The 24,821-nt window shown below is 45.0% G+C and overlaps 3 protein-coding genes across 9 annotated transcripts; all 3 read left to right on the top strand.

The window, feature by feature from the left end:
* The first annotated feature begins 12,046 nt into the window (after nt 1-12,046).
* LOC117852800 (reticulon-like protein B2) lies at nt 12,047-16,051 on the top strand. The gene is made up of 5 exons (XM_034735069.2): nt 12,047-12,356; nt 14,953-15,133; nt 15,211-15,352; nt 15,451-15,520; nt 15,605-16,051. The coding sequence occupies exons 1-5, from the start codon at nt 12,146-12,148 to the stop codon at nt 15,772-15,774; spliced, it is 774 nt and encodes a 257-aa protein (XP_034590960.1). The 5' UTR covers nt 12,047-12,145; the 3' UTR covers nt 15,775-16,051.
* Nucleotides 16,052-16,194: 143 nt separating this feature from the next.
* LOC117852799 (N-(5'-phosphoribosyl)anthranilate isomerase 1, chloroplastic) lies at nt 16,195-18,849 on the top strand. 7 transcript variants are annotated; one of them, XM_034735067.2, is made up of 5 exons: nt 16,195-16,591; nt 16,878-16,937; nt 17,693-18,039; nt 18,116-18,276; nt 18,499-18,849. In XM_034735067.2, the coding sequence occupies exons 1-5, from the start codon at nt 16,369-16,371 to the stop codon at nt 18,725-18,727; spliced, it is 1,020 nt and encodes a 339-aa protein (XP_034590958.1). In that variant the 5' UTR covers nt 16,195-16,368; the 3' UTR covers nt 18,728-18,849. The 7 variants fall into 7 exon arrangements, with proteins under 7 accessions (XP_034590958.1, XP_034590956.1, XP_034590954.1 ...); XM_034735065.2 differs by having other exon boundaries at nt 17,681-18,039; XM_034735063.2 differs by having other exon boundaries at nt 17,669-18,039.
* A 474-nt stretch (nt 18,850-19,323) lies between these two features.
* LOC117853549 (probable CCR4-associated factor 1 homolog 11) lies at nt 19,324-20,238 on the top strand. Its single transcript, XM_034735875.1, has one exon. It carries the CDS (start codon nt 19,324-19,326, stop codon nt 20,236-20,238), a length of 915 nt encoding a protein of 304 aa, XP_034591766.1.
* Nucleotides 20,239-24,821: the final 4,583 nt, after the last annotated feature.

Raw genomic sequence — 24,821 nt, 5'->3', positions numbered from 1 at the left:
TTTTAGGGGAGAATAAATAGGGTAAATGTATGAAAAAAGATGCCCTTCACTAAAAAGTATGAAAAATTCACCCAAGACTCTATTTCACCTCTGGAACCTACTGTTAAAATTTCATACCCAAATTCATTATTGTTTCTATTTTAAAAATGTTTAAGTATATGCTACCTTACGGTAATAAAGTAATTCTAATTCTTTTTATGCACCTCCAACGGACCTCAAATTTATGCAGTAGCCTATCTATGACAAAGTTAAGTTTCTATTAAATTTGTGGCTTCATAGCTTACTGTTTGAAGATAGAAATAAAATTTTGAAGATGAACCTAGCTAAATGGAAGAAAGGAACCTTGAGTAATGATAAAGGTAATTTTTGGAAGAGGTAAAAAAAACATTCAGACTAGGATACCTTTCCACTCTGAAGTTTAATACAGTTAAGTTGTATATATGTACCCAATCACCATCCAATCAACCCCAGGTTTTATACCACAACACACCTTACCTTATGCAGATAAACAAGGTGTAGAACCATGTTTAGGTGAATGTGGTCATGATGTAATTTATACTTCGGTGTTAATTCGTGTTTTGCATCCTATGAGAAAGCATGGAAATTGAACTTGATGCATTTGCATTTCGTGTAGAACTGAACCTTGCTGACGGAACATACGAGCTTCACCCGACACCAGAAGAAGGAGCCGTAGCTGATCTGCAGCAAGTCGGAGCCGAGCCCGTACCGGAGCAAGCCGAGGACCAGTTCGCTATCTTCCTATGTGTGAAGGCAAGCCCTGGAGCATAAATTCCTATCTTTAACTATTTGCAATATATTTGGTTGCTTGATTGTGCATTTACGTTTTTAGAAATTGTTTGAAACCGTAGATGCATGAGTTCGTGCCCCTTTGATCTGAACACTAGTATGATAGGCCGAGTAGTTGCAATGTTTAATAGGACTCAGTAAAATTCGAGTGATTGACTGTCACTCGCGAGTTATAGGAGTTGTTTGCTTTCCTTTTGTTACAACTATAAGGACGATGGACGGGGCAGGGCTCTGTGAACTGTTTTTGTGGTCGGTGGATTGCCCCGTCTGTCTACTTGAAACGGGCTAAGGTCGAGATGTGATAGTGCTCGTGATCAAGTGTTTGAAAGCACTAATCTCATAACTAGTATGGGATGCGGAAGCCTAGTACCTGATTGAACTGGACGTGTTCCACTGTCTCTAGAACGGAGTTCCCTTGCGGCCGTATGTGGTGACAAGTGTGGTCATAGAACGGCAGAGGCCGGGTCTATGGAGCCTTGTACCACTGAAGTGGAACTGACACGGGTCTGGAAATTGATGGGGATGACTGACAAATGAAGCGACCACTCATGGTGCACGGATATCGTGGGATTAGGTTCGCCATGCATGGTTAAGAAATTCAAATCGATTCTTCTGCCTCTCATAGTTTGGGACTACTTGATCGCTATGCTACAATGAGTAAGAATGGAACTTGGTAATGATGTTAACATTAATGATTGTCATAAATTGTCAAGCAAATTTTGTTGGGATACGAGGTAGGCTACACTAGCGCAATTCAAAAATTCTACCGCGTATAACCAGGAAGAACTGCCGTATAAGGATCACGGGATTACCACTCGACGCACTACTGGTGCGGAAGATGTAGATATGCGTCGATGCAGTGAAGACGATCACGTAGTCGTACGTAGTCGATCACGTCCAGCAGCTCCTCAGCAGCTCGTCCACGTGCAGCAAGATCGCCTCCGGTGCCGCGGCTCATCGTTGGCGGCTCGTCCAAGTGCTGCAGGCGCAACACCTCCAAGGTATCCACACGTGCAGGGAGGAAGCGTCGCAAGCCGGACTGCTAGATCCGCGAGTTGCAACAGGCGAGGGCGTGGGAGGCGCGGCAGGTGTGTTTCGCCAAAAGGTGTAAACCCTAGGGCGCCCCCACCCCTCTATTTATAGAGGTTCCTGACGGGCCTCTGGGTCCGAGGCCCATTAGTACTTCTAAACCTAATCCAACTCGGATCAGATCCGAATTGGGCTTCCAGCCCCTTAAGTGTGTGACCCTATAGGTTCGGATACGTATAGACATGGCCCGAGTACTCCTACTCGGCCCAATAGTCGGTAGCGGCCTCTAGCAAGACGTGCCAACTCCTATACGCACACGAAGATCATATCAGACGAACCATCACAACATAATATACATGCTATTCCCTTCGCCTCACGATATTTGGTCTAGCTTCAAGCCGACCGCTCTTTCTCGATCCTGTGATTCAGAATCCCTTTGTAGGTTAACTCTTAACCGTACGTAGCATGGCCATGCATTTTCGGATCCTATCACTCGAGGGGCCCAGAGATATCACTCTCAATCAAAGAGGGGCAAATCCCATCTTGATTGACCATGTCTCATAGCATGCTTCTTGACAAATCCGAAAGCTACCTTTATAACTACCCTGTTACGGCGTAGCGTTTGATAGCCCCTAAGTAGGTCGATCCACATCTAGAATACATGCGACAATCTCAGGTCTAAGGACAAAGCGTATATGTTGTTTAAAGAGAGAACTACTTCTCGTGTCGGGTCAGTCCTAGCACATGTCTCCACATGTGTCCACATTATTAGTTCAACATCTCCATGTCCATGACTTGTGAAACATAGTCATCAACTAATACATGTGCTAGTCTAATATTCATGTGTGTCCTCACATGAACTCCGACTAGGGACAACTTTAGAATAACCATACAAGTAAAGAGTTTCACATACAATTCACATAATTGCAAATCAATTCAAGTAGCCTTTAATGGATATTCAATGAACACAACATACAAATCATGGATACAAATGGAATATCTTCATCTCTATGATTGCCTCTAGGGCATACCTCCAACAGTCTCCCACTTGCACTAGAGTCAATCTAGAAGGTACCTAATACCCATAGCTCTTACATGCGCATCATGCTTAGCCTGCGGGAGTGGTTTTGTCAACGGATCAGAAATGTTCAGATCCGTGTGTATTTTGCATATCTTGATCTCACCCCGGTTAACGAAGTCTCGAATGAGATGAAATCGCCGCATTACGTGTTTGTTCTTCTGGTGGTTCCTTGGCTCCTTTGCTTGCGCAATTGCCCCATTGTTATCACAGTAGAGATTCAATGGGCTGGACGCATTCGGGAACACACCAAGCTCAATGAGGAAATTCCTTATCCAAACACCTTTCTTCGCGGCTTCCGAAGCCGCGATGTACTCGGCTTCTATCGTAGAATCGGCCACCGTCTCCTGCTTGGAACTCTTCCAACTAACAGCACCACCATTTAGTGTGAACACAAATCCTGATTGTGACTTTGAATCATCTCTGTCGGTTTGGAAACTAGCATCGGTGTAACCTGTTACAACGAGCTCCTCCTCACCTCCATAGACGAGGAACATATCTTTAGTCCTTCTCAAGTACTTAAGAATGTTTTTCACCGCTGTCCAGTGACTCTCACCTGGATCAGATTGGTGTCTGCTTGTCATACTTAGCGCATATGAAACATCTGGGCGAGTACTTATCATTGCATACATGATAGATCCAATAGCCGAGGCATATGGCACTCTACTCATGCGATCCCACTCATCAGCAGTCGAAGGACACTGAGTCTTGCTGAGATGTATGCCATATGACATAGGCAAGAACCCTTTCTTTGCCTCTTCCATGCTGAACCGCTTCAACACTTTGTCAATGTAAGTATCTTGGCTTAAACCTATAAGCCTTCTCGACCTATCTCTATAGATCTTAATGCCCAGAATATATGCCGCTTCCCCTAAGTTCTTCATCGAAAAACTATTTTTCAGTGAAGTCTTTACGGACTCAAGCATAGGAATGTTATTTCCAATCAGTAATATGTCATCCACATATAAGATTAGAAATACTATAGAGCTCCCACTAACCTTCTTGTAAACACAAGACTCTTCTTCGTTCTTGGTGAAGTCAAACCCTTTGACCACTTCATCAAAACGAATGTTCGAACTCCTAGATGCTTGCTTCAATCCATAAATGGATCTTTGAAGCTTGCATACCTTTCCAGCATTTTTCGGATCGACAAAACCCTCGGGCTGTATCATATACACGTCCTCAGCTAGGTTTCCATTCAGGAAAGCTGTCTTGACATCCATCTGCCATATCTCATAATCGAAATATGCAGCTATAGCTAGAATAATCCGAATGGACTTAAGCATCACTACGGGCGAGAAGGTCTCGTCGTAGTCAACTCCTTGAACTTGTCGAAAACCTTTTGCGACAAGTCGTGCTTTATAGATGTGAACATTTCCATCCATGTCCTTTTTCTTCTTATAGATCCACTTGCACTCTATGGCTTTAACACCATCAAGCGGGTCAACCAAGTTCCAAACTTGATTGTCTCCCATGGACTCTATTTCGGATTGCATGGCACTCTGCCATTTTTCGGAGTCTGGGTCCATCATTGCTTCTGCATATGTCGTAGGCTCATCATTGTCCAACAATAATATTTCCCGCATTTCGCGGAGCCTTGCCGACCTTCGTGGTTGTGGCGGTGCTTCTCTTGCCATGGGTATCTCAACTTGTTCTGCTACGTTAGCATCACTCATTGATTCTTGCCCGATCGGCTCATCTTGAACTTCTTCAAGATGCACTGTCTTTCCACTCTTTTCTCCTTTGAGAAACTCTTTCTCTAGGAAAACCCCGTTCCGAGCGACAAACACTTTGCCTTCTGATCGGTTGTAGAAATAATATCCCAAAGTTTCCTTTGGATATCCCACGAAAATGCACTTATCCGACTTGGGTGTGATCTTGTCCGACTGAAGTCGCTTGACGAAGACTTCACATCCCCAAATCTTTAGAAAAGACAAACTAGGAACCTTTCCAGTCCATATCTCATATGGTGTCTTAACTACGGATTTAGATGGTACCCTATTAAGTGTGAAAGCTACTATTTCTAGAGCGTATCCCCAAAATGACAACGGTAGGTCCGACTGGCTTATCATTGATCGAACCATGTCTAACAAAGTTCGATTACGTCGCTCGGACACACCGTTTCTCTAAGGTATTCCAGGCGGCGTAAGTTGTGGAACAATTCCGCAACTCTTTAGATGATTGCTAAACTCGTGGCTCAAATACTCGCCTCCACGATCAGATCGTAAGGCCTTAATTTTCTTGCCACGCTGATTTTCAACTTCATTCTGAAATTCCTTGAACTTTTTAAAGGTTTCAGACTTGTGCCTCATCAAGTAGACATAGCCATATCTACTAAAATCATCAGTGAAAGTTATGAAGTATTGGAATCCTCCTCTAGCCGTCGTGCTCATTGGTCCGCATACATCACTATGTACGAGTTCCAACAAGTCTACTGCTCTCTCAGGAAATTCTGTGAAAGGCGTCTTGGTCATCTTGCCTAGCAAGCAAGCCTCACATGTCTCGTATGATTCAAAATCAAACGAAGTTAGAAGTCCATCAGAATGGAGCTTCTTCATGCGCTTTTTACTTATATGACCCAAACGACAATGCCACAACTAGGTAGTACTCAAATCATTAGGCCGAGGCCTTTTAGCACTTACATTACAGACAGGTGAACCATCAAGATTCAAAACAAATAATCCATTCACAATGGGTGCAAAAGCCATAAACATCTTATTCTTAGAGATCACACAACCATTGTTTTCACTCGCAAATGAATAACCATCCTTCATCAAGCATGAAGGAGACAAAATGTTTCGACTTAAACTAGGAACGAAATAACAATTATTCAACTCCATAATAAATCCTGACGGGAGGTGGAGTTGCATCGTCCCGACGGTCAACGCAGCAACTCTTGCATTATTGCCCACGCGGAAATCAACTTCTCCTCTTTCCACGCTTCTACTTCTTATCATTCCCTGCATCGAATTGCAAATATGAGCAACCGATCCGGTATCAAATACCTAAGAATTAATAATTGTATCAGCGAGAAATATGTTGTCTATAACATTAACAACAAGCGTACCTGAGGTAGAAGTACTCTTACTTCCGCCATTCTTCAAGGAAGCTAGGTACTGCTTGCAGTTTCTCTTCCAGTGACCAAGTTCATGACAGTAAAAGCACTCTTTGTCTGGAGCAGGTCCAGGTCCAGCTTTAACCTTGGGCGCTGGGTTTGGCTTGGACGTTCCAGCCTTGCCCTTCTTCTTCCAAGAATTGCCCTTCTTCTTAAAGCTAGGCTTGTTCTGTATAACCATCACATGGCTGGTACTAGCGCTTTTCTTGATGTCTACCTCTGCTGTCTTGAGCATACCACACAGTTCATTCAAACCCTTCTCCGTCCCATGCATATGGTAGTTCTAGATGAAGTTCCCATAGCTAGGCGGAAGAGATGAAAGAATGAAGTCAGTGGCCAACTCTTTGCCCATTGGGAAGCCCAGTTTCTCCAATCGCTGAGTGTAACCAACCATCTTGATTACATGTGGTCCTACTGCTGCGCCTTCTGCTAACTTGCACTCCAGAAAGGCTTTGGACACATTGAACCTTTCGGTGCTAGCCTGTGTCTAGAACATGTCCTTGAGCGCCACGATCATATCGTGTGCCTCATGATTTGTTTCGAACTGCATCTGTAGCTCGGGTTCCATGCAAGCAAGCATAAGGCAGCTTACCTCAAGATTAGCATCAAATGCTTTCTTGTAAGCAGCCTTAACGGCAGCAGATGCATCATCAGCAGGTACTGGTGGTAGTGGGGTGTCTAGAACATCTTCCTTTTTATCGGCCCTGAGAACAATTCTCAGGTTACGGATCCAATCCGAGTAGTTTGTTCCATTCAACTTGTCCTTCTCAAGGACCGAACGCAAAGCAAACGATGTGGTGGTGTTGCTAGGTGCCATTTAATCTACAACAAAAGTAATGCAAAATACACTAAGACAAACGTATCCATGATAGAGCAAATTACATTAAACTATTTTAACAGAATCTACTCTCACTAAAATCAATATCCCTCTATTGAAACTTAGTGATTCAGGATCCACAACTAACAAGTCCACTAGTGAGCTTTAGCATCACCGCTAGCGAACGAGGTAGATCGGTAAGCAACTTTTGCTAACCATATCACATATGACTCCTGTTGTTGGGTGACATCTCTATGTCTCAGCGCCCAACCTTTATGCCCCAAGGTCCTTAACCGTTAAGATAACCTTGTTAAGCAAACCAACCCTTATGCGTGTAAGTGTCCGACACAAACCCGTCTAGTCAAGGAAAACTAGTGGCACCCTAATTTCATAGACCCACCACTAATTGTACAAGACATGGGACGGTGCAAGTTTTAGTTGGGAGGGCATACTAACTTAAACTTTGTGAGGGATCGTTCTACTTCTAACATCACAGCATGCAGAAAGTAAAACATAAACAGAATAGCATTCACACAGCTGTGACACAGTATGGCCCGTTTTCATATGGTGATCTCCATCTCCATAGAACCTGTTCACCATGGTGATCTCCATCTCCATGTTCCATGTGCGCCATCCTCCTGGTGATGAGTCCTCCAAGAACTAGAACATGCTATTACGCCTAATAGCTAGTAAAGAATCTAGTAATGAAGATTACATAGTTGCTTGGGTCATCACAGATTGGTACGCAGACCATTAAATACAATAAAGTGACAACACATATGGCTCCTGCCGTGTTGCCGTACGCGCGACACGCAGGTCACGAATGAGTTACACACATGCATCACATACACAAGGGGGCCATACTGCTCACAAGATACAAACATACATCCTGCAAAACAGAGTTAAGCGTCCTAACGTTCCAAACTTCAGAGGCCCGAAACTCCATTTTCCAAGCCGAATTTGGGAAATCTAATTTCGCCGAAAACGGCAAAGCGGTTGAATTTCATGTGTAACTTTTTCTGTAGATCAATTTTCATATAAAATTCGCCCTGATTCGAGATCGTACCGAAAAGTTACGGCTGATTTACCGAAGCATACGCAAACGGCAAAAATCCCAACCCCGGCAGTAGATCCCATCTACTGTTGCACATCTAATGCGCCTGGCGTATGACCCTGGATTTCGATTCGACCAATCATATTGATCTTCGCTCACTGCAACTGGATTTACGTGTATCACTTAACTCCGATGGCGGAAACCGACCGGTAGGAGTATGTCGTTACACTACCATTGCAGCAAGGGCACGAAACCAGGACATAGATCAAACGGAAAACTCGCATATCTCCATATGCACACATCCTGAATCCAAAACTAAGCAGCTACGACTCTGATACCACTGTTGGGATACGAGGTAGGCTACACTAGCGCAATTCAAAAATTCTACCGCGTATAACCAGAAAGAACTATCGTATAAGGATCATGGGATTGCCACTCGACGCACTACTGGTGCGGAAGATGTAGATATGCGTCGATGCAGTGAAGACGATCACGTAGTCGTACGTAGTCGATCAACGTAGTCGTACGTAGACGATCACGTCCAGCAGCTCCTCAGCGGCTCGTCCACGTGCAGCAAGATTGCCTCCGGTGCCGCGGCTCGTCGTCGGCTCGTCGTGGCTCGTCGGCGGCTCGTCCAAGTGCTGCAGGCGCAACACCTCCAAGGTATCCACACGTGCAGGGAGGAAGCGTCGCAAGCCGGACTGCTAGATCCGCGAGTTGCAACAGGCGAGGGTGTGGGAGGCGCGGCAGGTGTGTTTCGCCAAAAGGTGTAAACCCTAGGGCGCCCCCACCCCTCTATTTATAGAGGTTCCTGACGGGCCTCTGGGTCCGAGGCCCATTAGTACTTCTAAACCTAATCCAACTCGGATCAGATCCGAATTGGGCTTCCAGCCCCTTAAGTGTGTGACCCTATAGGTTCGGATACGTATAGACATGGCCCGAGTACTCCTACTCGGCCCAATAGTCAGTAGCGGTCTCTAGCAAGACGTGCCAACTCCTATACGCACACGAAGATCATATCAGACGAACCATCACAACATAATATACATGCTATTCCCTTCGCCTCACGATATTTGGTCTAGCTTCAAGCCGACCGCTCTTTCTCGATCCTGTGATTCGGAATCCCTTTGTAGGTTAACTCTTAACCGTACGTAGTATGGCCATGCATTTTCGGATCCTATCACTCGAGGGGCCCAGAGATATCACTCTCAATCAGAGAGGGGCAAATCCCATCTTGATTGACCATGTCTCATAGCATGCTTCTTGACAAACCCGAAAGCTACCTTTATAACTACCCTGTTACGACGTAGCGTTTGATAGCCCCTAAGTAGGTCGATCCACATCTAGAACACATGCGACAATCTCAGGTCTAAGGACAAAGCGTATATGTTGTTTAAAGAGAGAACTACTTCTTGTGTTGGGTCAATCCTAGCACATGTCTCCACATGTGTCCACATTATTAGTTCAACATCTCCATGTCCATGACTTGTGAAACATAGTCATCAACTAATACATGTGCTAGTCTAATATTCATGTGTGTCCTCACATGAACTCCGATTAGGGACAACTTTAGAATAACCATACAAGTAAAGAGTTTCACATACAATTCACATAATTGCAAATCAATTCAAGTAGCCTTCAATGGATATTCAATGAACACAACATACAAATCATGGATACAAATGGAATATCATCATCTTTATGATTGCCTCTAGGGCATACCTCCAACAAATTTATGCTTGGTTTAGCATAGTGGCTAACTTAGAGTGGTAAAATAACAGTAGAACTTGTGGTTAAAATATTAAAAGTAAGGACCTACCCTAGTCACTTTTGGCAAAAACAAACCCAGAGCCAGAAAACTTGCATGTCTAGGTGTTGGTGGATTAGTACCACCGGTCGGTTAAGTCTTGTTGAACGTAGTCGCTCAGCCTTATTGTGGCACATCTTTTCAGGTGATGTTGATACCCCCGAGCTCGCTGCAAGTGGCACTTGGCCTACCCAACTTCCTCCTGGTTGGATGGTTGAGTGGGATCCTTCTCGAACGGAGAGGATCGGGATCATTGATTTCATGATCGGCTTCGTCATGATATCCTGCAACGACGTTTAGCTTCTGCTCAGTTATTTCTGTTATTGGAGAACTCTGCAAACTTGTTTGAATTTCGAACTTGAGGTTGTAATAATTTAATGCACTTGCTTAATTGAGATGGTTTGTTGTGATCTCTGTAACCACTCGCCTTCGTGCGAGTCTTCCTTTCCCGATCCTGACATAAGTGATTTATCGGATGAAATCTGGCGAACGACCAAGTTGATTTGTTTAAAGTACATGATCGCATGTTAAGCGGCTTAGTCAAGTTAATTTGGACGGTTCCACTACACCGATATGCGTCAGAGGGGATTTTGCGGCTTCCCATGTTTATCTCATTGGATTCTTGGATGATGGCTTCCGTTTCCTGGCTCGTGCGACTCCTCCGACGAGGGGGTGGCTGATGAGTGGACTGGGAACGTCGAGGAGCGTGGAAGTGTTTCCTTCGTTTCTTAGGGTCTTGTCTACAAAGTTCACTAATTGAAAAGGAGTAGATCTGGACCATGAAGTATTTTCCTCTTTTTCAGGATGTGTTGTAAACCCGGAGTTTGTACTGTGGTTCATCTTTGTCTAATGGATTCTAGCCCCTTCCAAAAAAAAAGTACTCGTGTCATTCATTCCTTTGTTCGCTAGCTTTTACCCCACAGGGATAGCACTTCCGCCCCACGCCATATTTGTTAAACTAAAATAAATAAATCTGGAGAAGGTGACGTCGGAGCAGGTCCATCGACGACCGCCCATCGCGTTGCAGCGGTGGGCCGGTGGCCGTGGCCACACACACGTGCCACAGGAACAGCGTCAGCTCTATCGAGAACGTGGACCGAAGAGGCCGAGAGCTATCGGTTTGGTTAGGCACGCGTCACTACGGATCTTTCCAGCAAAAACCGGCGGTCGGCGTGCCATGCTCCGCAGGCGCCACATCGGCACAGCGCTGCGCGGCTGCAGGGGCCCGCCGCCTAGCACAAACTGCATCTCCGTCTGCCACCACGTCTCTGCGCCGACGGGGTTCCAACGTCCGCCACCGTCGTCAGAGGTGAAGCTGCTACGAACACTTGGGGAGTCTTGGGGCTAACGAGTTCAGAATAGACACTCCTAGATTCATACGGTGACGAGGCGGAAATTATGAATATTATCCAAAATTTTGAAACCTCTATCATGCACACATATATATACATGTTCACATTATCTCTTCTATCATATACTTCATTCGTCCCAAATTATAGATTGTTTTAACTTTTCTAGATTTATAAATATTTGCATACATGTAGATATACACTATATTTAAATGCATACAAACATTTATTCACCTAAGTCAAAACGAAGATGGAGAAATAATAGCTAAATTTTTAGTACATAGTCGAATTCATATTTTTAGAAAAGGATGCAAACTTCGTAGAAGCTCAAACGTTCGTACCGTGATATGTAAGAGTAAATTGATCTAAATCTGAGTATTCTATCTTTCGAGTTCTACTCTTCTTCAATTTCTAGTGTGCTATCAGAGATTGTCTGCTATCTTATTTACATCATCTATACTAAAATTACTGAAACGACCTCAGAAGTCACAACCATTTCTATTTTTATTTATAGAAAAGTTACCATCTTGAAATATAATTTTACGCAAATATTTTAAAGTAGATTTTCTTACTTTTATAGATTAATGGACCGTTTGGATCGCTTTTAACGACGGCTTAACCAATTATTCGGTCATTGACTGTTCAAGAGCAAGCAATTAGATCGAAGCTGGAGATTGGTGCGCTGATGCCCACGTAGTTATATTTCTCACACACGCTTAGTGAAATCACGGGAGGAGAAATCCCTCCCCAAAAAATTGGAGAGATGCTGTTTTGGTGAAGATTGGCGGGGCGCTCGTTGGCAGAAACCAAACGAGCCCGCAAACCCTGCTAGTTTTGGTGTACACGTAGCAGCACCATAACGAGGAACGTCTACGCGCCGTGACGGTCGTTTCTTTCGCGCCGTATTCTAGAGATTTCCATCCAGCTCTCCTCCTATCTTCTCTTCCCCGAAAAGGAGGCGCCGAGAGCACAAGCAAAAACCACACACTGTGCACTTTACGAGAGAGAGAGAGAGAGAGAGAGGGAGAGAGGGAGAGAGGGGGGAAGGGGAAAGGTTCGCGTCTTGTAGCCTCGTTTGCTTTGGCTGCCATGGCCGATCCAGCTGAGGAGACCGTCGCCGCGCCGCCGCCGACCCCGGCGGCCCCTGCCGAGAGCGCCTCAGACCTGCCGTCTGCGGACGCTGCCTCGCCGGAGAAGGTGTCTCCCCCAGCCCCGGCGCCGGCGCCGGAGACAAGGTCCCGGGGGTTTAGGCTACTTGGAGAGGACACCTCCGTGCACAAGGCTCTTGGGGGCGGTAAAAGTACGGAGTTCATTCTTCTTTTCCCCCACAGTTCTTTGCTGTTTATGCTCCAATTTAATCGTGTGGCGTTAGCGTTGGCATTGTGTTTGGTTTCTTTCTGGTGCCCATCCAATTTGAAGCGCGGAACGAATCCATGTGACTGAGAATAAGAGACGAACTTGTTGGTTATGTATTCACAATTTTTTTTGCGAAAATTTATTCAGTTCAATTTGTGCAGGTTATTAGGTGTACTAATATTTATTCAAATAATAACGGCTGTGCTAACGATATTTCCACTCTGATAGATCTTCTAGTATATATAATTGATTTCTTGTGTTACCTGTCCTTTTTCTTTTGACGGAGTTTGAGCTGTTCATGGTTATGTTGAGGATGGGTGCTTAACTCAACTTGTATTACCTCGGTGAGCTTTGCGTGAGGGAAACAAAGTTTACTTGGCTTCGTGTAGAAATGGATAGCGTTGCTTAAATATGCTCAGTAAGCGTCATCTGGCCGGAAACTGCCTGCGTTGGTTTATTTAATGGCAGTTGCGGTGCAGTTGTTCAAGCTTATTTGTTCCCTTGGATCTCACTCAACTATCTAAGTAAACAAGCATGCTGTCATGGCTTTCTTTTGTATGGTATAGGCTACACTAATTGTAGATAAATTACAGACCTGTACTAATTTGTTTCATGCAAGTTTCAGTAAATGCTTCTAAACGAGGAATACTCTTTAAGGAAAGCTGACAATTTGCTACTGCAAAGCAACATATCTACAGAACTGGTGATTTAAAGAATCTTGATATTAGTTGCTCCCTAGGAAAGAGCTGCCAAACATAAAGAAAGGGAAAAAATACGCGATCAGAATCTTTAGATTCATTGTTTATTGGACCCCATAGATGCAATGATGGTGACAAGTATAAAAGGGCAAGTTGGACATCAGTATTTGAATCAATGTGTTCTGTTCATTTTTCCTAGGGATGTTACGTTAGCCCCAAAAAGATGTTTATGGTGTTTGACAAGTGGCAAAATAAATTGATCTATAAAAGTTAATCAACACTTGAATCATATGGCTTCTGATTTCTCTGCTGTAATCACTTACAGTTGAAAAATACAATCTGCTTTGCTTGTGTACTAATTTTTATTTTTGCCTGTTTCAATGCACAGCCATGTTTGAGACTTTGCTTCCGTTTTCTGATTCTAGCATAAGGGTAACTTAATTCTTTGTGAATGATGCAATTTACTCTTGCTACGGTGAAATGTTAATTTGATCCTGAAAATGAATATGGATCATACTAGAATCATATGGTTTCTGACTCGTCTTCAGTAAGACTTTACAGTTTAATCTAGATAATCTGCTTTTGCTTATCAAGAAATATTAATTTTTAACATGTTGCCATGCAATTAAGGCAGTAGCAGGTCAACCTCAGTGTAGTGAAAGAGATGCACAATAAATAATTACAAGTGTATAGATAATTTTAGTGTCATCCTTATCTTCAGCCAAAGTTGTACGTTTTTTTCAATTTCTTTGAAAAAGGGAATATATAGTGCAGAAGTTTAGGGGAACCACACTTTGGCAGGAGGTTGTAAATGTCAGGTAGATTGAAAATGCACTTGAAAGCATACTGAGATTGGTTTAATCTTTTCACATTATTCTTAATACGCAGTAAAGGCTTTACTATGGCGTTGTGTGCCTGAAAAGAAAGAAAGATGATTGTAGTTATTGAAGTTTGTGATAGCTTGGTACGTCAAGGTTAGGACAGGAAGAGGTTAGCCTTATGGTAGTGCAAGAGATGGACAATTAGCAATTGATATTGGTTGAAGTATGATCAAATTCTATGGAGTTCATTTGCCTCCATGCTTTTCCTGCATGACTATGCCCCCTTGAAAAGGGGAAAAAGGTAGGGAGATCAGGTGTAGGGTCAGAACTCTCTATGTGTGATAATAAATGAATAAAGAAATATGAATCTTAAAATGGATACTAAAATTTGAGTGAGACCTCCACATTTCTTATGCAAGTCTTAATTCCAGGTCAGAAAGTTAAATATTGTTTAATGAAGAGTTCAAATAGTTGGCATCATGGAATTGAATTTGCTTTAAAGTTTGTGTGGGCAGAGATCTTTCTGCCCTGCCCTTTGTAATTTTACTCTCCTTACTGAAATGATATGCAGCTCTCCTTTGTGTTCGTGACAAAAAAAAATTGCTTCAGTTCTGTGGGGAGTGCTGAGCTGGGTATAGGTGAATATGCCCGATTGAACTTAGTAAAAGAGAGAGAGAGGTACTAGCACCTCTCCTCCTCTGCAGGAGCTCACAAAGATCTGACAAATCCACAAGAGTTAACTTTAACCAGCATTGGACCTGAATTTTCAGGTTTGCCTACTTGTAATTATTGGTCATGGTCATTGGTCTGATGGGCCAGAAGGGGGGGGGGGGTGAGTATGGGTCTACAGTTCTACACATGCCTTACGTATTCTTGCTTTTGCTAATGGTATCAAATTGATGTGTCATGGTATCTTTAAATCCATAATCTAACCTGAGTCAGGAGAAAGGCCCATAATTTAGCTTATATACTGGATGTTCCTTATTTGTTCTAACTCTGCCCCTTATGGAAAACTTTGCAGCTGCTGATGTACTTTTATGGAAAGACAAGAAGACCTCCGCCGTAGTGATAGGCGGTGCCACTGTCATCTGGGTTCTATTCGAAGTGCTTGGTTACCATCTCCTGACTCTGATATCCCATGTGCTGATTGGTGTCCTGGCCATCCTGTTCCTATTGTCCAAAGCCACGACCTTCATCAAGAAGTGAGTCCCATGATGATCCTGGCACATCCTGTTTGAATACAGACTGCATCTTATTTACATTATTGTTGCTTTCGCAGGAGCCCGCTGAATATTCCTCTGGTGGAGATACCTGAAGATCTTGTTGTGAATGTTTCACGGGCGCTACGTAACGACATCAACAGAGCGCTTCACTTGTTTCGGGAGATCGCAATGGGGCATGATCTGAAGAAGTTTCTGGGTGTATGTTTGTTTGGACCCTTGTTGCTAATGTTGAGTTTTCTCTTCATGCTCTGGTTACTGCTTTAAGATTATTCAACTGTTTTGATGTGTTCCCTCAGGTGATTGTGGGGCTTTGGATTCTCTCTTCAGTTGGCAGCTGCTGTGACTTCCTCACCTTGATATACATTGGTAAGACCTACAGGGACACACAATGTTTTGTTGAACCTGTGACATCCTGAGGTACCCGACTGATCAATTGGGAATCACAAACAGCTGTCTTGATGCTCCACACGGTGCCGATCCTGTACGACAAGTACCAAGACAAGGTGGACCACTTCGCTGGTAGGGCTCACACGGAGGCCCGCAAGCAGTACGAGGTGCTGGACGCCAAGGTCCTCAGCAAGATCCCCAGGGGCCCGGCGAAACCGAAGAAGCAGAACTAGGCGCTGCGTAGAAGAGGCGGTCCCATTCTGGATGCTGGCATCGTTTGCGTGAATGTTAGTACGATCTTTTGTCTGATGGCTCAATGCCTGCTTTGCTGCTAGCTGTGCTGATTGCAGGGGTGGATGCTGCTGTGTGTTTGTGATGCCAGTTGATGTTACCCAGTAATGTGTCTTATCTGTCTAAACGTGACTGAAAGATGTTGGGATGCTAAGTTTCTGCTATTGCGGTTGCTCCTTGTAAATAACTGTGATGGTAAATAAACCCATGTTGCTAGCCGGTCTCAAGTGTCTTTTGGAACCGCAGCGTATCTAACTGTTCGGTGAGGTGAAGGGTGTTCAGTTTTACGGGGTTGAGCTGGAATCAACTTGTGCTGCGATTGTGCTTGTGTAAGGAAAAACGAAGTGTAATCGGCGTAAAAAGAATGGCAGTGCCTTCGGTGCTGGCGAACTGACCCAGCATTCGACGCCGTGCTGACACAGCCGTCGGGGTGCCACGGCGTGCTACCGCGCGTCCACGGCGTTGCTAGTACGACGGTAACCTTGGTGATACGGCGCTCTATGCCTCCGTCTTGGTGGTGCTGAGGGTAAGACGGAATGGTAGGTGAAGGACTGAAGGGGAACGCACAGGCAGCCTGCTCTGTATCTGCGCAGAGCCGGTCCCTGCCAGTGCGGCAGTGCCAACCGACTACCGACCTCGATCTTCTTGGATCCTCGCTCCATCTCACCTCCGTCTGTTTCTTCCGTTGCTCCCGACATCGATCAAGCAAGCTTCCTCCTCCGTTGCTGTTCGGTCAGGAAGGCTGCATCTGTGAGGCAGGTAAGGAAGTGCCCGTCTTGCGGAAGCCATGTCGAGCCTTTGTTATTTGTCCGGCGGCGCAGATTTTTCCTTGCCATCCTGTAGCTGGATGGGCATAATAGCTCAATCCAGAATTCATTCGGATTCCTCGAAAGAGGATTTAGAAAAGGATCCCTCGGGCATATTTGTATTTTTCCCTGCAACTGCTGGTAGTGCGACATTGCCCGCCACCCGTTCGATGGAATGCCTCCTCCGTTGTCTCCTCCTGTTCCCTGTCAGTCTAACTGTTTTGTTTGTTTCCTAGCAGCAATGGTGGCGCCGACCTCCACAAGACAGCCTCTGCAGATTGCTTTGACGCCGAACAACGGTAAACCTCTACAAGTTCTTTTGATGCATGAGCCACATAGGCCATGAAACCATGTATGTTTCAAACTCCATTAGATCGTAAACTTAGCTAAACTTCGAGTAATCACCGTAGAATTGCTCTTCACTGTCCGTCTCCTGCTCGATTTAAGCACAAGGTCCGCCATTGTGCATGAACTGTAGTGAAGTCGAGTTCATGCGTATGTTTTGAATATCTTCTTGCATGTTTCAGTTCATGTGAGTGCCCTCATTAAAAGTTTGGAGCTTTATTTTTTTTCTGAAGTACTATTTGTTTGATCACAACAAACGTTTTCTTTTCATTAATCAGGACACGTGAAAAATTGTAAGCTGGATAGCTTTAGTGATTAATATGCTTAGGGTTCCTTTTTTTATATATGAACATAGTTCTAAATAGCGGGCTAAGAAGGTTTAGCAGTTGGATTCTAAAACAGCTAATAGCCGGCTATGAGGCTATAGTGGGCAATAGCAGCTAAATTATACGCGAGCACAAATAGCGGTACCGGAGCTATAGCCGGAGTTTATAACCTTGTATATGAAGGATCTTAAGAAGAATTCAAGGTTATAATAAGCTTCCTATATATTGATAATGAGAACCCAAATAGTTTTCAAATATGCTTTGTTCAGATGTAGACATTTAATATTCTTCAGTTCCTATTACTGACAATCAGAAGTTTCAACCATGTCTAAATTTTCTAATGATACAAGCCATCTTAGTTCTTATACTAGGTACCTTTGCAGGGCATCTGAGATCTGCTGCAGTTAGAATGGCATATTTTGCTAAGAAGCAAACTATGACTGCCACGCCTTTATCATCTAGTTTGGAGGAGGCAAAAAGAAATGAGCCTGTTGTCAAAATGTGTGGTATCACATCTGCCAGGGATGCTGAAATGGCTGCAGAGGCTGGTGCTAAACTTATTGGGATGATTCTTTGGCCCAACTCCAAACGCTCAGTCCCATTATCCGAGGCCAAGGAGATATCCAGAGTAGCCAAATCTTATGGGGCTGAACCAGTTGGTGTGTTTGTCGATGATGATGAAGGGACCATCTTGAGAGCATCCAGTTCATGTGACCTTGAACTTATCCAGGTATCTTGCCTACCAATTTCTGCTCTATATAACTGAAGTAGGGATAATCTATTATTTATTGACCCATTGCTTGTAGCTTCATGGAGATAGCTCCCGAGAACTACTTCCCGTGCTTTGGAAGAATAACCGAATTATATATGTGCTAAATGCTGATGAGGATGGTAAACTAATCAATGCTCCTCCAAGTGAAGAGTATGTTGTCGACTGGTTTTTAGTGGACAGTGCAAGGGGTGGCAGGTACAAAGTTTTGCCTACATGGTCAATTGTAATGTCTAATGTCTTGATTTTTGTTCTTGGACTAGTAATTCATATTCCACAGGCATTTTGATTTTAACTAGTTAGCAATTTCACAGGATCCTTTTCCTTGACCGCATTTGGTACATAAAATCATTGTTTATGAAAACCACAGCTGGAATATAGATACTAAATCTGATAAAATCTATCCGGATGCATTGGCAGTGGCAAAGGGTTCAACTGGGAGAAATTCAGAATGCCATCTGCTGAAAGCAAGAACGGCTGGCTATTAGCAGGAGGCCTTCACGCAGATAATGTTTGCCAAGCTGCTTCTGCTCTAAATCCAAATGGCCTGGATGTTAGCAGTGGCATATGTTATCCTGACGGTTTACGGAAAGACCCTAATAGAATACATTCCTTCATGAGCAGTGTAAAAAGGTTGAGTGTCCGATAAACTGAAAGTGTACCAACTGCTCTCTGTATCATGGTTTCTTGGTCCAGTATCTGCAAATTAAATAAATGACATTCCTTAAATAATGAAAATAAGTGGCCACTAGAGGCCATAATATGATATCAGTGATGGTCTTTGGTGTTTTCAATCTGTAATATGCTTGCTAAGATTTCAGGTTCTCTATGTCTGATCAGTTATCTCAATGCTGCGGTCATCTGGTAAACAATGCTGCGGTCAATGCATACATGCCTCGTCATCCAAATGCAAATTTGAGCAGCGCCGGGAAGGCGACCCGGTTTGACGCACGTGTGGTCAAGGCGCGATCCCAGTCCGTCCGGCCATACGAGAGGCAGTCGGAAATCCCTCGCGCTAACGATAGCTCGAAGCGACCCTGCGCCCGCGGACACTGACACGAGTTCGACGGAGTTATTCTGTATCCGATTAGCAAAACTGAGGCCAACGGATACCGGCACGAACTCGAACTCTGCGCCTATATACTCGAGGCACGTAGATCCTTCCTTGTTTCGTCGTGGTTGCAATTGCTTCCCGGGTCTCGTGGGCTGCAAGTCTGCAACCCCTTCTCCTTAGCAAAAGCGGCCATGGACGGCGAAGCAGCGTCCGTCATGCATCCGCCCGGCGCGTTTAACCCGGCAGCGCCGCCTTTCCCAACACCGAACTACCACGTCGTCCCAATGCTGCAGCCTCCGCCGCCGCCGCCCCCCATCCCGGTCCGCAGGGTATGGGACATCAACCTCGTGGCCGAGCTGCGCTTCCTCCGCCACTTCGCGAGCAGCGCCCGCTACGCCGCGGTAACGATCCACTACCCCGGCGTCGTCCACGGCGGCGCCGGGGCCCAGCAGAACAACCACGCCCTGATGACGGCGGAGGAGCGGTACGGCGCGATGAAGGCCAACGTCGACGCCCTCAAGCCGATCCAGCTCGGCCTCGCCGTCTACAACGAATTCGGCCACCTCGCCGCCTGGGAGTTCAACATCCGCGGCTTCCACCCCGCCGCCGACCCGCACGCGCCCAACTCCGTCGAGTACCTCGAGCGCCGCGGCCTGAGCTTCCGCGACCACCAGGCTTTCGGCGTCGACCCGGCGAGGCTCGCCGCGGAGCTCGACGGCTGCGGCATGTTCCGCCGCCGGCCGGGGGTGTCCTGGATCACCTACGCCGGCGCGTTCCACGTCGCCTACCTCATGAAGGTCCTGTCCGCCGGCAATGGCGGCGGCAACCTGCTCCCCGACAGCCTGGGCGGGTTCCTCGACGTGGTGAGGCAGCGCCTTAGCGACGACATCTACGACGTGGCCAGGATGGCCGTCGACTGCGGGCTGCCGCCCGGGCTGGAGCGTGTCGCGAGTGCGCTCTGGTTGGTGCCGGCCTCCCTGAGCCCCTGCCTCGCCGGCGCCAGCAGCGTGCTCGCGCTGCAAGCGTTCATGAGGCTTAAGTATGACGTGCTCGGTGGCAAGGTCGATAGGTTCAGAGGCCTTATCCATGGGATACAGGTCGTGTGAAGAGAAGGGTGCAAGGCTACATTCTTTAGTTAAATCTGATGACGTCCGCGAATTTCACCATGCAACTGAAGGTGAGCATGTCTCAAGGGCAGATGTAGGGCTATGCCACACAAGTAGTTTTAGGATTTATTTAGTTCTATCTATGGGAGCAAGCAACTATAGATCATTTTAGGGCAATTACTGGTTAGTCCCTTGTGCAAAAAAAAAACAAGAAAAGGAAAAAAAGAGAGAGAAAAGAGAAAAAAAAGTTAAAAAAAACAGATAGTTGATGGGATGAGCTTTCTATTGGAAGCAGCCAAGAAGTCAGCGGAGTGCCAGCCGGCCCCAGCAGCTCAACTGCATATTTAATAATAGTAATAGAGTTCGGCAAGAGAGATGAATACTCGATGCCAATTAGTATTTTTTTTCTAAGGGTAGTTTGTGACTGCTATGATGTACTACGTTTTTTTAAATGTTGTCAACCTTATTCATTTTGTCCGTACACTATTCTGTGCCTGATGATTTATTTTGAGCATATCTACGCCATAGCTCCTGTCTCATGTGCGTGCTTGCGTTGTGAGCCTGTGTCCCTGTGATGATCATAATGCTTCTTCTGTGTGACAGTGGGTTCGCTGGGCAACTTGCACTAGTAGAGAATTGGCTTTCGATCCGCCCCCTTTTATCCCGGTTTAAAGTTGGCCCGGGACAAAAGGGGGTGCGTCACGGTAGGCAAAATTGGAGGGGAGATTTACTCCCGGTTGGTAATTGCAACCGGGACTAAAGGCCCCCCTTTAGTACGTCCCGGTTGCAACGGCTAGCTGGGGGGCGTCAGTGGCGGGATCCTTTTATCCCGGTTGGAGGATCCAACCGGGATAAAAAGGTTAGTCCCGGTTGGTGCCTCCAACTGGGATTGGATCCTCCAACCGGGACTAAACTTCCAACCGGGACAAAAGGTGTTCCTTTTTGTCTCGGTTGGAGTTTTTAATCGGGATAAAAACTCATCCCCATTATATACGGCCAAGACAGAGGACTTTCTTCCTCCTACAGCCCGAGCCAGTCCAGCACATTAACAGAGAGAGCTGAGCTTCACCTACTCTCCAGTGGTGCCGAAGCAAGCAAGGAAGGTGCTGTCCGAAGTTTTTTCCCTCATTTTCGTGGGAATTTCACTCAGCCAACACAAGTGTTGCGAAGGTTTGCTACTTCATCCTCATGTTATGCTTTGATTTATGCTTTGGAGATGGAAAGATTATTTGCTACAATGTGATGATGAGGTAGAAAAATGGAGAGGTATTTTGAGCTAGAATGTGAGGGAGATTGATGTGTCATATATAGTATGCATTATTGCAGTGGTTTAAAAATGATGCTACCTTGTCTAGACGGTTTATCTTATCAAATTCAATATGGTTTTTTAAATCCATACTTGTTGAACTTGCATACCGTGTTCATTTCTGCTACGATGTTCTCCGCCGAGTAGCAACGTATGTCAAGAAGGAGGTTCGATTCTACGAGAAAGAGTGGATACGGACATCGTGACCGTGTCCCCTTTTCCGTAGCATCTAACCTCTTCATGACGAAGTGCGGTGCCGTCCAGCTGAGGACATCCTCGCGAAATGAACACGGTCTTCAAGTTCAACAACTTCTGTAGTGGTAAGGAAAGAATTTTTGTACATAGATGACTTCTGCTACTTGTTGAACTTGCATACCGTGTTCATATCGGCGAGAATGTTCTCCGCCGAGCAGCAACGTATGTCAAGAAGGAGGTTCGATTCTACGAGAAAGAGTGGATACGGACATCGTGACCGTGTCCCCTTTTCCGTAGCATCTAACCTCTTTCATGACGAAGTGCGGTGCCGCCCAGTTGAGGACATCCTCGCGAGATGATCACGGTCTTCAAGTTGAACAACTTATGCAGTGTTAAGATAATAATTTTTGTACATAGATGGCTTCTGCTACTGGAGGAAGTGGCGATGGTGGGGGCGATCGTGGTTCCTATTATGGCAAGGTTCCAATCATAGTTGGCCCTCAGTATAAGCCGAAGAAAAAGAGCGCGCTGGAAAAAGCAATGCTTCGTTATTTGCAGCAACGTCATGAAGAAGCTGTTGCCGCGGGTCAGGAACCTCCTTTTGGTGGTCGTTATGCTCCACCCTCAGTCCCGGGTGTTTCACGTCCACTTAGTACTACCGTTTCAGGCGGCACAAATAAACCTAAGGATGAGGTTGGGTCAGCGGAACCTTCGTCTTCACCGTCCAAGGATGCTTAAAGTCCTCCTTGATAATAACCAGTGGATGGCTTGTTGTACTGTATCATGTTGTTTGGGACTTTAATTTAAATATGTGTATTTGGATCTTCATGTTGTTGTATTGTACCATGTTGTTTGGATCTTTAATTGATTTTCACGCGTAATCCATTGTCAAGTGTAATCCATTTTCATACGTAATACGATGCAGATGGACCGGCAATGGATGTATAATGCAGACAGGCGGAGCAAGGCGTTTATTGATGGCTTGCATTATTTTCTCGAAGTGGCAAAAGTGAACAAGACAGAGAATGGGTTCGTAAAAAACCTGCACACCGTAATGGAAAGCGTGTGTTCGAGATGATGAAGGATGTAAATGTAGTCTTCGGAAAGGGACTTGGTAGCCAACCTGTTCCGAGCGACGATAACGGACATGCACCCATGTGGAAGAAAAAGTCAATATTTTGGGAGCTACCTTATTGGGAAATCCTAGAGGTTCGCAACGCAATAGACGTGATGCACCTGACGAAGAATCTTTGCGTGAACGTGCTAGGCTTCATGGGTGTTTATGGAACCTCAAAAGATACATTGGAAGCACAACAGGACCTGAAAGCCATGGGGCAACGAGATGACCTACATCCGGAAAAGAGAGATAATGGATAGCACTACTTACGTCCTGCCAGTTACACTCTCAGCAAGGAAGAGAAGGATAGCATGTTTGAATGCTTGAATAGTATGAAGGTCCCGTCTGGGTACTCCTCGAATATAAAGGGAATAATAAATATGAAACAAAAGAAGTTTACAAATCTCAAGGCTCATGACTGCCACATGTTGATGACCCAGTTGCTTCCGGTTGCACTGAGGGGTGTTCTACCAGAAAATGTCCGGTTGCCGCTCGTAAAGCTATGCGCGTTTCTCAATGCGATTTCGCAGAAGGCAATCGATCCATTATCAAAGCTACAGAACGATGTGGTGCAATGTCTTGTCAGTTTTGAGTTGTTATTTCCACCATCCTTCTTCAATATTATGACGCACTTACTGGTTCACCTAGTAAAAGAGATTGGTATTCTCGGACCTGTATACCTGCACAATATGTGGCCTTTCGAGAGGTTCATGGCAGTCCTAAAAAACTATGTTCTTAATCGTGCCTGTCCAGAAGGAAGCATCGCCAAGGGATATGGAACAGAGGAGGTGATCGAGTTTTGTGTTGATTTTATTGATTCAATTGACTCGATTGGGGTTCCAACTTCACGCCACGAGGGGAGGCTCCGAGGAATGGGCACCCTTGGAAGGAAATCAAGTTTGAGCAATGATACTGATTTGTTCGACAAGGCACACTACACTATTCTACAACAGTCATCCTTTGTGTCTCCGTATATCGAGCAGCACAGGCAGATGGTAGCTTCCAAAAACCCGACCAAATCCGATGCTTGGCTTACCCGTCATCACATGGAAACTTTTCCCTCCTAGTTGCGCCAACAACTAATGGGTAACTCTGAGATTCACCCACAGCTTGCCTGGTTAGCCAGGGGACCTGCTACCACAATCGTCAAATTCCAAGGCTATGAGATAAATGGTTACACATTTTACACGAGAGCCCAGGACCAGAAAAGCACGAACCAGAATAGTGGTATCCGCATAGATGCCATGGACAGAAATAATAGCAAGGAGTCGTATTATGGTTTCATACAGGAGATATGGGAACTCGAATACGGACCGCTGTACATCCCTCTATTTCTTTGCAATTGGGTGAAACTAACTGCCGTCATCAAAGATCAGTACGGAATGACAATAGTAGATCTGAGCAAGACTGGATACAGTGATGACCCATTCGTACTTGCCAATGATGTGCATCAGGTGTTCTATGTGAAGGACATGTGCAGCAAACCCAAGAGGAATCCAGAAGAGACATGGGAGCCAAAGTGCCACATAGTTCTTCCAGGTAAAAGAAAAAATTGTGGGAGTCGAGGATAAAACAGACCAATCAGATGATTATGATCAGTTTGATGGCATGCCTCCATTCACCGTTGAAGTTGATCCAAACATCCTACTATCCAAAGAAGAGGCTCCGTACTTACGCCGCGATCATGATCAAGGAACTTTCGTGAAGAAGAAATTTTACAACGTTGTATTGTAATGCGTTAAATGTACATGACCTTTGTGTATTAATTGATACAATTTGTAATTTACCCTATGTATGATTTCATGTGTTATTAAATTTGTTAGGTGAAGATTTTTTAGATAAACATGAACATTGTTAACCACATACTAACATGGATTTTTCTGCGCATTGAAATAATTTAATTGAATAATTTCTTGATCGCAGCAATGCAGTAAAATAAATATTTTACAGGCTAAATGAACTGGT

This window comes from Setaria viridis, chromosome 4 (assembly GCF_005286985.2).
Source record: "Setaria viridis chromosome 4, Setaria_viridis_v4.0, whole genome shotgun sequence".
Taxonomy (NCBI): domain Eukaryota; kingdom Viridiplantae; phylum Streptophyta; class Magnoliopsida; order Poales; family Poaceae; genus Setaria; species Setaria viridis.
Note: the sequence above shows the minus strand (reverse complement) of the source record. Positions and strands in the feature narration are given on the sequence as shown.